This window comes from Schistocerca nitens, chromosome 1 (assembly GCF_023898315.1).
Source record: "Schistocerca nitens isolate TAMUIC-IGC-003100 chromosome 1, iqSchNite1.1, whole genome shotgun sequence".
NCBI classification, from domain to species: Eukaryota; Metazoa; Arthropoda; class Insecta; order Orthoptera; family Acrididae; genus Schistocerca; species Schistocerca nitens.
In genome coordinates, this window is record NC_064614.1 from 550,743,476 (window position 1) to 550,760,570 (window position 17,095).

Sequence of the window (17,095 nt, forward strand, 5' to 3'; positions counted from 1 at the left end):
GCAGCAGCTCATTTGTCTTACGTCCAATGAATGAATGCTGTTTGAAAATGCCGGTCCGTATCTCGTGGTCGTGCGGTAGCGTTCTCGCTTCCCACGCCCGGGTTCCCGGGTTCGATTCCCGGCGGGGTCAGGGATTTTCTCGGCCTCGTGATGACTGGGTGTTGTGTGATGTCCTTAGGTTGGTTAGGTTTAAGTAGTTCTGTTCTAGGGGACCGATGACCATAGATGTTAAGTCCCATAGTGCTCAGAGCCATTTGAACCATTTTTTCAAAATGCCGACACATTGAGTTTATCTCGAAAACGCGTCGGTAGTGGTAAAATTTGTTGTAATAAAATGAAGAGAAACGTACTGTAATTGAAAACGTTCTAGTTCCGAAAAGAAGTGTCCTAAAAGAACTAGACCGTAAATTTTCTTTTGCGCCTTATAGATGGCTAAGACTAAGTTACCTTTTAATTATTTTGCAAATGTGTCAGTCTATTTTATCCTGAGTGGTAATTTGTTTTACCAGATTGTCAACTTGTTTCGAATATTTGTTTGCATTTGTGCGTTTCATATTTGATTTGTAAGTTATTGATAATGACAGAGAGGGAGAGAGAGAGACGAGCGTAGGTGGGGGGGGGGGGGGGGGGGGGAGTTGGAGAGAGTGTACTATTACATCTGCATAACACTAAACATTACATGAGATACTTCTGTTAAATAAATGAGTTCCTAGGACATTTTAGAAACTCGAAGATGAAAAAAAAAAAGAAAGGACACGAACCAGGCACTTAGCTACTGCACTTCGATACTCCACGTGAACTACCACTACATCACGATGAACTTCCGAAATTTCACTTTTTTTGCTGTAACGCATATCTCATTAAGCCTTTAACCACATATATGTCATTATGTGGCGTATAATTATAACAAACCTTACCAAGAACGATGTATTTTTATAAATCTACTATGTGCTGTTGCCTTGAAACGGCATACTTTCATAATACGCAAGTTACGAGAGTATCTACTTCGGAATTCAATATGGTCTCCAGAGCACCCCGAATCGAACGCTAACGACAGCTGGTACCAGTTTCGGCGGTCTTCAATAACTGGAAGTAACGTCAAAATGACATCACATACGCACGAAATCTTGTGTGCTGTAGGTTGCCCACGGCTGAACACGGCGTGACAGCATTCATCAGCAGCCCATGCTTATCGATTGCGTTACCACTGCGAACGCTGCCATGTACGTTGTGGTGTCAACGGCAGTCTTCGCACGGCACAGTAGTTCCCTGGTTTCCCTTCTGCTAGTCTCCAGCCAATGGTGCGGGATGACTCGGTGTAGCAAAGCAGCTTAAACCACTTAATAAAGGCAAGGCCTCCGGTCCAGATTGTATACCAGTCAGGTTCCTTTCTGAGTATGCCGATACAATGACTCCATATTTAGCAAGTATATACAACCGCTCACTCACAGTAAGATCCGCACCTAAAGACTGGAAAATTGCTCAAGTCACACTAATATCCAAAAAGTGAAATAGGAGTAATCCGCTGAATTACAGGCCCATATCACTAACGTCAATTTGCAGTAGGGTTTTGGAACATATACTGTGTTCGAACTTTATGAATTACCTCGAAGAAAACGATTTATTGACACATAGTCAGCACGGATTCAGAAAATATCGTTCTTATGAAACACAACCAGCTCTTTATATTCATGAAGTAATGAGTGCTATCGACAGGGGATGTCAAATCGATTCCATATTTCTAGATTTCCAGAAGGCTTTCGACACCGTTCCTCACAAGCGTATTCTAATCAGACTGCGTGCCTACGGAGTATCGCCTCAGTTGTGCGACTCGATTCGTGATTTCCTGTCATAAAGGTCACAGTTCGTAGTAATAGACGAAAAGTCATAGAGTAAAACAAGAAGTGTTATAGGCTCTCTATTCTTCCTGATCTACAGTAACGAAATAGGAGACAATCTTAGTAATCGCCTTAGATTGTTTGCAGATGATGCTGTCACTTACCATCTTCTAAAGTCATCAGATGACCAAAATTAATTGCAAAATGATTTAGATAAGATATCTGTATGGTGCGAAAAGAGACAATTGACCCTGAATAAAGAAAAGTGTGAAGTTATTCACATGAGTACTAAAAGAAATCCACTAAATTTCGAGTACGCGGTAAGTCACTCAAACCTGAAGCCTGTAAATTCAACTAAATACTTAGGGATTACAGATACAAATAACATAAACTAGAACGATCACATAGATAGTTTTGTGGGTAGAGCAAACCATAGACTACGATTCATTGGCAGAACACTTAGAAGATGTAACAGGTCTACTAAAGAGACTGCTTACACCACGCATGTCCGCCCTATTCTGGAGTACTGCTGTGCCGTGTGGGATCCGCATCGAAAAAGTACAAGGAACGGTAACTCGTTTTGTATTATCACGAAATATGGGAGATGGTGCCACAGACTGATACGTGAATTGGAGTGGCACTCATTAAAAAAAAGGCGTTTTTCGTTGCGACGGGATCTTCTCATGAAATTTCAGTCACCAGTTTTCTCCTCCGATTGCGAAAACATTCTGTTGGCACCAACCTACGTAGGGAGAAATGATCGTCACGATAAAGTAAGAGAAATCAGGGCTCGCACAGAAAAATTTAAGTGCTCGTTTTTCCCGCGCGCCGTTCGTAAGTGGAACGGTAGAGAGACAATTTGAAGGTGGTTCATTGAACCCTCTGCCAGGCACATTATTGTGAATACCAGAGTAATCACGTAGATGTAGATGTAGAATGTTGCAGGCAGTCCGTTACTTGTCCTCGAAAGGCGGGCGCAGACGTGAAGGGGTGCGGTGCGCCTGGTGCACAGTGCGGTAATCCCTCTTGTGGGCAGACGTGGTCGACCGGAAGCTTGGCAACGAGTGTGGCTGTTCTCACGCTCCCATTCAGTCCAACATCGAGCCGCTGCCACTTCTGAACGCCCCGCGAGTCTGAATTCAAACATCCAGCCAAATGGAGACCCACAACGATGCCCCTTTCGAACCAGTCATTTGCTAATAACGCCGTCTCATATGAGTGCGCGGCATCCCCATATCCTTCATAGTGACTGCTCAATATCTGACGCTGTTCAAGCCCCCTACCTTCCCAGGCTTGGTAGCAACATTAAGCACTACAATACTAATGCTCACTGTGGCCGTTCTACCTGTCACAGGGAGCTGCAACTGTAATCATTTACACACCCGCCGATGGTGTGTGCGTGTATGAAGTTACATTGACATGGAACCATTTCTTCTCGGTGCTTCAGTTTTTTTCTCAGGCAGTGTACAACACTGTCACACATCGGACAGAAATATTAGGACTCCATGTCTGAGTTATCTCCGTACAAACGTAACGCTGAAATTAATCATGATCTTCTTCATTACTTTCGAAGGAGAATTCTATTTGCGGTTAAAGTATTTGGTTGAGAAAGTATTTGTTTTGGAAACAGAAGTTCTACAGCTACACTTTGTGTTTATTTTTTTGCGTTTAGTTTCGAGATCGGAACTTTATTCTCAAGCCCTCATTCGTGTATACAGACAATCGGCCATCACAAAAAAAAGCTTATGTGTATAACGTCTATTTCCAAAATAAATGCTGAAATTATTCGTAAAATTACAAAGAGTGAAATGCAAAGGGATACAGTTCTCTTATTAAAAGGATTTTACAATATTCTGTACATATTTATTTAGTCAGCCAGTCAACTAAATTTCTAGTGAAGCGTGAAAGCAGTATAGCTAAACAAGATAAAATGCTAATGCTAAGTAATAACCAGAACAGGGACGGTTATCTATAGCCACATACCCGAAAACGAAAACCGACAAAAACTTGAACTTGGCACAAGAGAGCACCAAACTTCGAGGAAACATACTTTGTATATGACGACACGTTGCACAACTGATGTAAAAAGGAATCCACAAGGAAGTGCGCTACTCCACCACACGTACAATAGAATAGCTAACGTGATTACGAGGAGACAAAGGTCACTTTGCTCGTTTCATCTTCATGACAGTCTGTAGTTCTCACCGCATTCTCCTCTTTTCGACAATCAGGCCTCATTTCCACGCTCTTCGGTCTGAGATACATTCACAGGGTCGTAGAACCATTGAGATTGCGGTTGCGTCAGGATGCAATATTGAGATGTACTCGTCCATCAAAAACAGCTGTCTACCATCGAGTAGACTATGGTAGCGAGGTGACATCACCTAACGTGGAGCATGCCACTAGCTACTAGTAAATGATGACAAAAGCCAGAATAGAACGTTTTGCGAAAAATGGTTAGATGGTAGGGGTCTGGAGAGTAACATGTCGTTGCAATGTCGTACTGTGCCGGAGACAATCGAACTACCATGCCATTTTGCGTCCATGCAGGCTTCACATTTTGTCTGGCAAACGCTGTAGACGGCTGGAGAAGGAATTTTTGGGAAAACGACGAAGATACTTTCACTCTTTGCTGCAGAGTTCTCAAGATCATCTGTATCGACAAATATACTACGCAATACACACTCTATTGACAAATGATACTTCTTACCAAGAGTAATTCTTATCTTACTTCATTCTCTTGTAGTATAACGGAAAATTGGCAATATGGATTCCTCTGTACGCTTTATAAGGTCTCTTACCACACTCTCGTGATCCTTGCGCAGGAGAACAGTTCCACAGTACATCTTACATATCAGTTCTCAAAAATTGCGCAACAAGGCTTCGCGACAACAGCGTTGTCTTATGCTGATTCCGATATACGTTTCGTTTATTACACTTTCATATGGGCTATGTGGACTTGTTATAATCTTCAGCTTTCAGTCAGCACTGTAAGATAGGATCCAAACATGGTAGGAGCATTTTAGAATGGGTCACAGTAGGGTCTTCTGTGCAGTTTCATTGACAGATGTACTTTGTTACTACTGATTTTGTGTGTTCCTTATACAGGGTGAATCACCTAACACTTGCTCCGCATATATTTCGCGCATGGAAGACACTATCGATATGCGGGTTTCACAGAATTGAATTGTAGGCAATGACGGGTATTTGCAACCAACACATAGATTTTGTACGTTGACGAAGGTGCAGTTATTCAAAAGAAAAACAAATTTTTAAATGGGACAATACCTATTGACAGTAAAACCATAAAAGTAACGTAAATAAGAATGTCAGTGGTGTTTGTTGCAGGGAGGTAGTGCAATCAGTTTACGAACAATGTAAACACCAACAGCTGTTTGTTCCATCATGCTGCTTAGATGCTAGGCGACAACATGATATTTATTTACATTGTGTTGTGTGTGCACTGCGATTGCATTGCGACGGTCCCGTCGTTTATTGTGTGATAGTGGACGTAGTAGGACGTGCTTCTAATGATGATTATTAGTGTTGTAGGGCGCACAACAGCGAGGTTATCAGCGCCCGGTGCTTCTAATATAGTATTTCCCAACATGAAACAAGTGGTTATGCTCGCGGTTTACGGTGAGTCTACGAATTAAGACGTTCTTTCGTGTGCCATGTACGCCGAAAGATATTTCAATAAACGTCAACCTCTTAAATAACTTCAGTCTCTTCAGACAATACGGATTACATGAAACAGCGTATTACTGCCGCCTGCGCTGAAGTTTCCGCTGAAATGCTACAACGTATGAAGCAATTGTTGCATGGCTGATTGCAGGCTTGTATTGACGCTGATATTGACATCTACATAGGGCTGCACGCTGCACATACCCAACCATGTAAAATTCACATTCGTTTGTGCTACCACATGGAACAAACAACTGTCGGTGTTCTAATGTTCACTACGATATCTCGTAAAGTGCTTACACTAGACTTCTACAACAACCACCATTGACAAACTAATTGAGTCTACTTTGACTGAGGTATAGCTTCAAATGGCTCTGAGTACTATGGGACTCAACATCGGAGGTCATCAGTCCCCTAGAACTTAGAACTACCTAAACCTAACCAACCTAAGGACATCACACACATCCATGCCCGAGGCAGGATTCGAACCTGCGACCGCAGCGGTCGCTCGGTTCTAGACTGAAGCGCCTAGAACCGCTCGGCCACACCGGCCGGCTGACTGAGGTACTGTCAGTACGTATTTCCCAACTGAAGTATTTGTACTTGTTTTTAAATAAATACGCATTTGAAACCCATACCTCTCTGAGTATTGGGGGCACCTACCTACCATTTCAAACGGTGAAATCGGCAGATCAATTGCTTCTTGCATTATCTAAATATTTGCGGTGCAAGTCTTAGGTGATTCACAGCGTTTTTCACATCGTTTCATAATATTACCGTAGGTTTCGAAACGATATGCAGTCTCCAAACTATAGGACCAATTGTTGATATACTGATCTGCGCGAGCTATCTGTCGTAAAAGAGAACAATTTCAGGAAGGATTCGGGGTACTTCATTTAGTTTAATCACCAGGTAAGTTGGATTCATAATTATGGTAGTAGGAGTGACGAATGGAACTACTTGCTGATTTACATTCATAAGATTTTTCAAATTAAGTCCAGGCGAATATAAAATATTGCTTAAAACTGTTAAAAATAGGAAATGTCCTGAAGCGTAGAGAGAATTAACTCTGATTCCCACACAGCTGTCGCGTTATACTAGCGCTCAGAGGAAGGAAGGAAGATTAGCGTTTGACGTCCAGTCGACAACGAGGTCATTATAATCGGCACACAAGCTAGGATTAGGGAAGGGTGGGGAAAGAAATCAGCATGCCCTTTACAAAGCAACCATCGCAGGATTTTCCTTAAGCGAAACTTATGGGAAAACGAAATCTGGATAGCCGGACAAGGCCGTCGTCCGCCCGAATGGAAGTACAGCGGTTAGTGACGTGTATTTACGTTCTGGGAAGCATTCGAAGCATTCTCAATTGGAGACCCTAAATTAGGAAGAACGAAGAATTCGTACAGATTGTGCTACCCATGCCAAGGTATAGTCACTAGTACTGTAGATCAAGCATGGGAGAAAGAATTAACAGTGGTCCTATTGTAACAACCATCCCTGCATTCTCCTGAAGAGAATAGAGAAACCATTGAAGCATTAAACCGAAATGGCTGGGTTGGGATTTTAACCCCATATGAGGATTTATAATGTTCTCGTGGGAATGCTGTCGGATTGTTGTGTCCTCTTGGGACGACATTTTGACAACGTAGCTCCTTATTATCGTCAGGTGCTCCATGACGTACTGAAGGGTCAGGGTATTTTATTTTATTGTGCACATTTCACACCATCCACGTATGGAGGAAGGTGGACTGCTCAAGAGCGTGAACGCTCTTTTCAGCCATTTGTTAGAAAATGGATTCTGTTCAGCGTCTTTATTTTGATTTCAGTTGATGATCTTGAATTAGTATGAGTCTGAGGGGAGGGGTGCATTTATGTCTATCAATTGGGAATGTATTTGGAGCGGATTTAGAGGGACAGTTGCGGTATTCGCCTTACAACCAAAGGAAACTCTGGAAACTCTGGCCAGAACTGTTAGTGTTGTCGTCTTAATGACGTCGCCTTCACACTTGTTCAATGTTGTACCTCTCTATACTGGCCGTGAGTCTTTCTCCCCCCCCCCCCTTTCCCTCGCCGCCCCCTCGCTCATTTTCGGAAGGGGTTAGAGGAGTCTCACATCCGTGAGGACTTCTGTTGTCAACTCTGCTCTTTTGACCATTTTTCGTCGTTCCTTGCGCTGTTCTCTCTCACTTGTCTGCGTTCCCTGGTGTCGTGTTCAGCCATCCGTTTGGGAGGACGTCGACGTCACACGCATGTGCACGTTGGTCTGCGCTGCATGTGACTGCATCTGTCGTTGTCGTTGGAAGGCTTCGCGCAATCTTAGGCAGGCAGCTTGAATCTCGGAATGAAGTGCAGTCCTGAAACTGGTCTTACCCTCTTCAAGCCCAAGGAGGAATGCCCGTCCTTCTACACCCACCCGTTATTCCCTCTCTTCGCCTTCCTGCGGTCCTGGTTTCGGCGTTCGGTATACTTACCGCACCTGAACGCCGGCGTGCTCCTCGCCCGTAGGAGGCGTTTCGTCCGCGGTCCGCTCCCTCAAAGAGTGAGTACCGTCCAGGTGGTGTGCCACTGGCTTATTTTCCTTGTTTGTGCTTGACTTGAGCTTTCCGGTGTTCTTTTATTGATTTTAAGGCAGCATAGCATGGGCTTCTCAGTTTGTAGCCGGAGCATCCGATAATAGATTTTTTTCGAACAATCTCAATCACCTCTCTTATGCTCACTGTCCCAGGACATCGACGTCTGTGCCAAACTTCTTGTAGAACCGTGATCCATTGTGTGATTAAGTTAGAGTAGTGTTCAGCGACCCTTCACTACGTCAGGGAACATCTGACGATGAAAACGAGCTACACTGTCGGAATACACACACCAACAAAAGCTTTGCATCACCCCTTTGTTTAGAAATTCGTGGCCAAAAAAAAAAAAAAATTGTCTCTGAGGTACGCACATATATTCAGTTGCAATGTGTTCAGCTCATCAAATAAAAAAATATTTTTGTAACGACAATATCATCCGTTTCCCATGGCGCTTTTTGACAGCAGTCCTGAGCAACATCAATGCGTGGCGTCATGGAAACTAACCTTGCTGGGATGTACGCTTGAATTCTTCGTGAAAAAGATCATCACGTCGGTCCTGGTCGAAATAATCATACGGTTCAATAGCGATTCTGGGTAAGTTGCACGGAGTATGGGGTCGTTATCGACGTCCAAAACAGCTCGTTGCAATCGACCCCACACGTGTTCGATTGGGTTCCTGATTGGGGAATAGGCAGGCTACTCCATTCTGGTGACGCTAGCATGCTGAAGTAACATCTTCACGAGACCAGCACGATGAGCACACGAGTTACCATCCATCTAAAGGTATCACCAAAATTTTGGCTATACAGAACCTGTAACGCAGAGCTGTGTGATTGGACTCAGCAACCGCGAGAGGTGTACGTTGGCCCCTTATAATGCCACCTCAGATCATGACTCCCCCGTCATCTTGTTGACTATGTGGGGCACAGTCTTGGAGGCGTTAAATATTAGCGGGTTGTCTCCAAACACGTTGTTTGCGATTATCAGGATACAAACAGATCCGTGTTTCGAAACTTCCTGGAAGATTAAAACTGTGTGCCGGACCTAGACTCGAACTCGGGACCTTTGCCTTTCGCGGGCAAGTGCTCTACCAACTGAGCTACCCAAGCACGACTCACGCCCCGTCCTCACTGCTTCACTTCTGCCAGTATCTCGTCTCCTACCTTCCAAATCGGTAGAGCACTTGCCCGCGAAAGGCAAAGGTCCCGAGTTCGAGTCTCGGTCCGGCACACAGTTTTAATCTGCCAGGAAGTTTCATATCAGCGCACACACTGATGCAGAGTGAATATCTCATTCTAGATCCGTGTTTCGTTCGTAAACAACACCCGGCGCCAATTCTGCTACGTCCGTTCTGCATTTCTTACCAATCTTTATTGGTGTCCGTAGTGTGGACGACATGATGCTCGCCATGGTGGTCGGTAATGGAGAGTCGCATCATGTAATCATCTCCTAACGGTTCGATGCAACATGTGACGTCTTATAGCCTCTCGGAACGCCGAATTCAGTTCTGCGGCCTTAGTCAAAGGTTCCTTTGACTGAAAAGTCTTAGATATGGATCATCCTTCGCACCTATCGATCGTGAACGGCCTGTGCGGTGTAAGTCGTCGATACTACTTGTCGATTGGAACCAATTCCATGTACATACTACACCATTCTGACTCCGGCGCTCACATCCAACAACTTCCGTGGTTGGCAAGCCTACGTGATGATGCGGATCCTGTCATTGGTCGCGACTGTCTGTCGCGGTATGGCGGATATTCAGTCTGCTGTTCCAAAGAGGACTCCAATGCGGCCCTACTGGTGCTTTACTTTCACCTGAAACTGTGGCGCTCTACCCGTAGGTAGCGCTCACGGCTGCTGTTGCGTGGAACAACAACAGGGCTGACCTGGTCAGTACAGGAACAGTCACATTAGCAATACATATGCACGGCATATCGGCGTGGTACAATGCTTTTCTTGACGTGTGTATCATACTAGGAAGACACAGCAATTCGGCAGCGTAGCTGCGAGAACATTATACATCAGCAGCGCCGCAGAACGTGAGATCCTACATACGGATATGGAGTTCTCTTAAGCCACTATCAGCAACATTTGGCAATTTATGTTAGATCAAAGCAGGAAAATTATATAAGACACTGAACCACGGCATTTTTTAAGACTTCGCTTAAACGCAATACCGGGACAACAAAATTTGGAGCATAGTGTGTGACGCACAACGAAGTAATTCCCAAACGAGAGTGGCAGGCTAGTGTAAGGAGTGTGTTAGAATGGTGTGGCCACAGCACAGTAGAGTTCTTCACGGAGCGGCCTCGCCGCCGCCTCAGTCGACCTCCTCGACGGTGGGGCCCTTGGCGGCCCCGGAGCCCGCGCCTGCGCCCGCGCCGGCGCCGGCGCCCGCCTGGTGCAGCTTGGCCATGATGGGCGAGCAGGCGGCCGACAGCTGCTTGTACCGGTCCTCGAACTCCTCCTGTTCCGCCAGCGAGTTGCTGTCCAGCCACTTGAGCGCCTCCGCGCTCTGGTCCCGCACCGTCGCCTTGTCCGCGTCGCTCAGCTTGCTGCCCGCGTCCTGCGGCAAAAGCACATGCGGTGTCCACACTGTACACCTTCCGCAAAGTAAACTCTTATACCTTATTCATCATAAGACTAAACATGATGTAAACAAACACTAACGCGGTAATTGGTCAGCGACCGCAGCACACGTACACCGGTTTTGTTACGCTCTTGGAAGTAGGTCTTATTTACGTATTAGATATCTTGTTGCTGTGTTACTGTGAATGAAACTTAAAGATATTCTAATGTATTAACAGCAATCAACGTTTTTCTTAATCATATTTTAAATATGCAGTTTTTATATTAAAAATCGTCTAGAGTCGCAATCTCTGTACTGTTGTGTGCTGATTATCGCTTTGTTGGTACGTAGTATGAAATTAACTCACGCTGCTTCCTGCTCCCCAGTGAAACACGCACGTGAAATATCGTTAAAAAGTAGCGAGAAACAAACTGTTCTCAAAGTTTCTCACAAGTTTACAGAAAAAAATCAGCTTTGAAGTTTTCCAAGAACTAAATTTAAGGCGTGCTTGGTAGTGGGATGCGCAGATGAATTGGTAGCGTTGTGGAATCGTTCAGCCGGCCGAAGTGGCCGTGCGGTTAAAGGAGCTGCAGTCTGGAACCGCAAGACCGCTACGGTCGCAGGTTCGAATCCTGCCTCGGGCATGGATGTTTGTGATGTCCTTAGGTTAGTTAGGTTTAACTAGTTCTAAGTTCTAGGGGACTAATGACCTCAGCAGTTGAGTCCCATAGTGCTCAGAGCCATTTTTTTTGGAATCGTACACTGAGATTCGTTCAGGTCGGAATATCTACATCTTTCAAATATGAGATTCACGAAATATATGCTTATTAACATGTACCTAATCAGCAGGTTTTATGAAACATGCACGTATTCCTTTTTCTAATTACGTATTGCACGCAAAATTCCAGTTTTCATTGCAAATACAAATTCTTTATTATCCAGTATTGCTTAAATTAAGAAAACATAACAAATTAAATTTTTAGGACAAAAACGAAAAATCAGATGCCCTTTATTTGGACTATGTCCATTGTTTTACGCCATAGATATGGTCTCACACCAGCCAGAGTGATAAGGAACAGAACACAACAGAACTGATCTCGAGGCAAGGGATTTGTCACGAGAAATAACGAGGATTTAAGCCGTCAGGCGTTCAGAAACTTTGTCACACGTCATCGCTGAACGCTGGCGGATACAAAACGGCACGGTATAAAAGAAGAGAGACCTTGGGCCCTGGATAGCTTCCCGTATTTTACCGTTGATCGACTCGTTACCACGGTATTGAAATGTATTTCTCGGATTCGGATATGGAAAGAGATCAGAATTACAAGACGACTGACTGTAAATAGTAGCGCCAGTGTCTTCAATATTTAACTACACGATGAAATTCCTCCAATAAGTTTTTAAGTCACGCATAGCTCACGCAGTAAAATTACCCTGTGTTTATGTCATGTTTCCAGTTACAATACTGGCTGAGCTAAGAAAGAGAGTATGTTATGGTTTCCATCTGATCCCCTAAAAAGGGTGCGATATTGCTGGAATTTTGCCGAATATTAATCATTCGGTCTAAAAATTAAATGGCATTTGAAGCTACATTGTTTGTCTGCTCGTCTCTTTTTACGTCTTAACTGTAACTGTTCACATCACTGAAGTTTAGCTGGACCACTTGACTGGCCAGTGCCGTCGAAGTTAAAGCTGTTGGCCCGTATTATCGCTCACCGATGTGCGCGTAGCGCATAGCATAAAACGTATTCCTCTTACTGTACTTGACTGCTCTCGAGAGAGCTTAGCTTCCGCTCCACGTGAAACGAAATCCAATGAGATTCCAGCAAACACGGAAGAAAACATAGTGTATCGTTTACATCAGGTTTCTTATTACTATGAATACAGTACGGTAATAAGCAATGATAATTTACGAAGTAAGAGAGTTATTCAGAAAATATGTTTCGCATGGGCAGTAGATCAAGTCATTCCGTGATGATTGAGGAATGAGGGATGGTAAATGTATCAATCTGAGGCAAGGATCTCTGGTCTGGAAACGATCGAGTCGAAAGTTAGAAGCGAAAATCGTTCTGGTACCTCTGACAGTGGAGTACATATAGGTACTGTTGCTGCTGAGATTCTAGGGTAGGCAACTTTCAGAGGTAATAGTATGGACCGAAATAGGAAAAAGTCCAGTAAATATGGACTCTAAAATGCAGGGTGATCCAGAAAGAATGCTCCTTTTCAATCGTTTCCAAAAACATTATTAACAGGTCTTCTTGATCTACAAATGCAGCCGTGTTAGTGAGTCTTTGTAGTTTCAGGCGGTGTACAGCACTCACTTCTTAAAGATCACATCACTCAGAGGAGCAACGCCTTTATCGAAGTGCTCATGTAACGAGCTATGAAGCTACTACGCAAAGTGTTCTCCAGTATAGTAAGACCAATATCGGCGATGTCTCTACTGATGTTGCCCTCCAGCGCCTGGAGGTTTTCGGGAGGTTTTCTAACGCTCTGGACTTAAGATATCATCAGAGGAAGAAATATAACGGCGTCAGATCGGGAGAACGTGCTGGTCAAGTCACACCTCCAAATGGAGAGACGAGACATCCATAAAACCAACCATTCGCGTATCTCGTCAATTGACAGGTGAACAGTGTGAGAAGTTGCACCATGCTGTTGATACCACATGATTGGAAGGGGCGTTCCTTCTGACACACCGTGTATATACCTTAAGCGCTATGAGCAGTTATTTATCGTCACTACTGTGGAACATGTCTCTTCTACTGAACAAGTGCCCATAGTTTTTTAGGTACTCATTTAAGAGCCCATGTTTATTGGACATTTATTTCTTGTTTTGGTCCATGCCACTTCCTCCAGGAATATGGAAACTAAAGAGCTTGCAGAAAAAGAGATGTTTCACAGTATCGAACGTGAACTACTGCTCATAGCTCTTAAAGTATGCATTTTAGAGCCTATATTAGCTAGATATTGCTTTCTTGTTTTGCTCCATAGTACCAACTCTGAAAGCTGTCTATCCTACATTCTTAGCAACAACAACATATCATTACATGTATTCCACTGTTAGATGTATCATAACGATTTCCGGACCAGGATCCCTTATCTCAAATTGACGCATTTACCCTTCTACGTCACCCTTGAAATTTTGTAACATCACGGAATCGCCCTGTATACGGGACCTACTCTTAAAATTTTGATCGTAACTTCGAAAAAATAAAAGTAATCAAATTTTTGCTGCAGTCCTGGTACAGGCACTACTCCAGAGGTGCCACAACAAAATGACGTACCTCATCAATGGGCTGCTTTGTTTTTTTCTGGCACTTCTGGAAGCGTGCTGCAGCACTATGGCGCGGGGATTTCAATCTCAACCAGAACTGCAGAGATATACTTGTAAATAAACAAAAATCTAATTATGTAACTTAATTTTTTCGAAGTTACGATTACAATTTTATGACTACTCTTGTTATTGTGCTGATCTACGAGGACACGTTCCTATATATGGCTCAAGGCAGAAAATAGTTTTTGCAGGCGATGTGCTGAGAAGTGTTTGACCATCCGCACCATAGCACTGACTTCGTTCCCAGCAATTTCCATCTTTTCTTACATATGTTCGTCATCATTCACATAATGAGGAAGGCTAGCGCTTGTTCCACGGATCATGCTTATCACACATATAATTAAAATTTCGTTATAACTTATCAAAATTACCTCTGTTTAGTTGGTCAAAGTGAGGAGGAAATGTTAAGGTTAAGCGTTACCCAGCGACTACATTTTTAGAGACAGAGCCTTAGTTGTGGTTGAATAAATGTGGAAGAAAAAAATCGACCTCTTGCTTCTCAAAGCAAAGATCCAGAAATCTGCCTTGAGAGTTTTAGGATGGCTATGAAATTTCAAATCTGGATGCTCGGTTCTAGATGTGAACCCTGCTTCTCCCAAATACGAGTCCAGGATCTTTGTCACAATGCCTAAATTGTAGCGCAGGATATCTTTCATAACAGTTCTCAAAAAATTTAAAAGTAATTTATCATCTCCATTAAATGTTTCCCCATAAATTTATATTTTTGCTGTTCAAGGCTCAAGGGAAATTTACCGGAGAGGTGACTGTAGAACATAGAATGCGAATCACTAAAAAGTTTTTGATTTTGCTTGGTTCAACTAAAGTGATAGTCAACTCCACAGAGGGAAACACTAAGGCATTCAAATGTACAGGAATCCGACTTCGAGGTAGCTGATTCAAACCCTGATTGTGGAAAAACTTTAATCGTCGTCATTTTCCCAGAGAAGGCAGTAGGACATTGGAAACAGTGCGCCAGTATTCTAATAAAAATGTAATATGTGTCTGCGCTGTGATTTCCCTCTCCGTTCGTTTCCTATGCAAAATCATCGATAATGAACCAAATATAATGCACCAGTTATTTGTTTGCTTTTCACAAGTGTGAAGTTCGCATACACATCGTGTCACTAATTGTGATTCGTGCGATAATCGGTACTTCGTCTCGATAACTAGGGAAGCGTGAGGGCTGTCCTTAAGGCTCACTGGCCTTCGACGTGGAAGAAAAAATCGACCTCCAGAAATCTGTCTTGAGAGGTTTAGGATGGCTATGGGACTTCAAATCTAGATGCTCGGTTCGAGATGTGAATCCTGCTTCACCCAAATACGTTTATAGCTAGTTTTTATTTCTATGAGTTGATGAATTGTTTTATTTTCGCAATTAATGTACGCCCATAGGTACTTGCGCCTTCCAGTTGAAAACCGACGTTTGTCTGAAACCGGTCGTGGTTTAAAATGAAATCAAATTTAGAATCCAACAGCGATGGTCAGTAATCTCCCAGGATATTCTTTCAATGCGACTTCGATATGAATTGACTGCAAATAACAGGGAGTGCTTATTAAATGGTTTGCACAACATTGATGCATCACTAACAGTATCTCTCTCTCATACAAGTGATACAATAAGTTGAGCACCCACTTTTGGCCTTAACACTTTTACAATATATCATATATTTTCTACATCTACATCTACATTTATACTCCGCAAGCCACCCAAAGGTGTGTGGCGGAGGGCACTTTACGTGCCACTGTCATTACCTCCCTTTCCTGTTCCACTCGCGTATGGTTCGCGGGAAAAACGACTACCGGAAAGCCTCCGTGCGCGCTCAAATCTCTCAAATTTTACTCTTGAAACCTGGACAGCAAGCTACACCGCGATGCAGAGCGCCTCTCTTGAAGAGTCTGCCACTTGAGTTTGCTAAACATCTCCGTAACGCTATCACGCTTACCAGATAACCCTGTGACGAAACGCGCCGCTCTTCTTTGGATCTTCTCTATCTCCTCTGTCAACCCGACCTGGTACGGATCCCACACTGACGAGCAATTCTCAAGTATAGGCCGAACGAGTGTTTTGTAAGCCACCTCCTTTGTTGATGGACTACATTTTCTAAGAACTCTCCCAATGAATCTCAACCTGTCACCCGCCTTACCAACAATTAATTTTATATGATCATTCCACTTCAAATCGTTCCGTACGCATACTCCCAGATATTTTACAGAAGTAACTGCTACCAGTGTTTGTTCCGCTATCATATAATCATACAATAACGGATCCTTCTTTCTATGTATTCGCAATACATTACATTTGTCTACATTAAGGGTCAGTTGCCACTCCCTGCACCAAGTGCCTATCCGCTGCAGATCTTCCTGCATTTCGCTGCAATTTTCTAATGCAGTAACTTCTCTGTATACTACAGCATCATCCGCGAAAAGCCGCATGGAACTTCCGACACTATCTACTAGGTCATATATATATATATATATATATATATATATATATATATATATATATATATATATATATATATATTTTGTGGAATGCAATGGTCCCATAACACTCCCCTGTGGCACGGCAGAGGTTACTTCAACGTCTGTAGACGTCTCTCCATTGAGAACAATATGCTGTGTTTTGTTTGCTAAAATCTCTTCAATCCAGCCACACAGCTGGTCTGATATTCCGTAGGCTCTTACTTTGTTTATCAGGCGACAGTGCGGAACTGTATCGAACGCCTTCCGGAAGTCAAGGAAAATGGCATCTACCTGGGAGCCTGTATCTAATATTTTCTGGGTCTCATGAACGAATAAAGCGAGTTGGGTCTCACACGATCGCTGTTTCCGGAATTCATGTTGATTCCTACAGAGTAGATTCTGGGTTTCCAGAAATGACATGATACGCGAACAAGAAACATGTTCTACAATTCTACAACAAATCGATGTCAGAGATATAGGCCTATAGTTTTGCGCATCTGCTCGACGACCCTTCTTGAAAACTGGGACTACCTGTGCTCTTTTCCGATCATTTGGAATCTTCCGTTCCTCTAGAGACTTGCGGTACACGGCTGTTAGAAGGGGGGCAAGTTCTTTCGCGTACTCTGTTTAGAAT

At 43.5% G+C, this 17,095-nt stretch overlaps 1 protein-coding gene across 1 annotated transcript in view; it reads right to left on the reverse strand.

Annotated features, from left to right (window-relative positions):
- Window positions 1-9,341: 9,341 nt before the first annotated feature.
- LOC126254313 (heat shock protein 70 B2-like) overlaps window positions 9,342-17,095 on the reverse strand; it is a 127,447-nt gene continuing 119,693 nt past the window's right edge. The window contains exon 8 of the mRNA XM_049955302.1: window positions 9,342-10,658. Within this exon, the coding sequence (XP_049811259.1) occupies window positions 10,413-10,658 (246 nt within the window). The 3' untranslated portion in view covers window positions 9,342-10,412. The remainder of the gene's footprint in view (window positions 10,659-17,095) is intronic.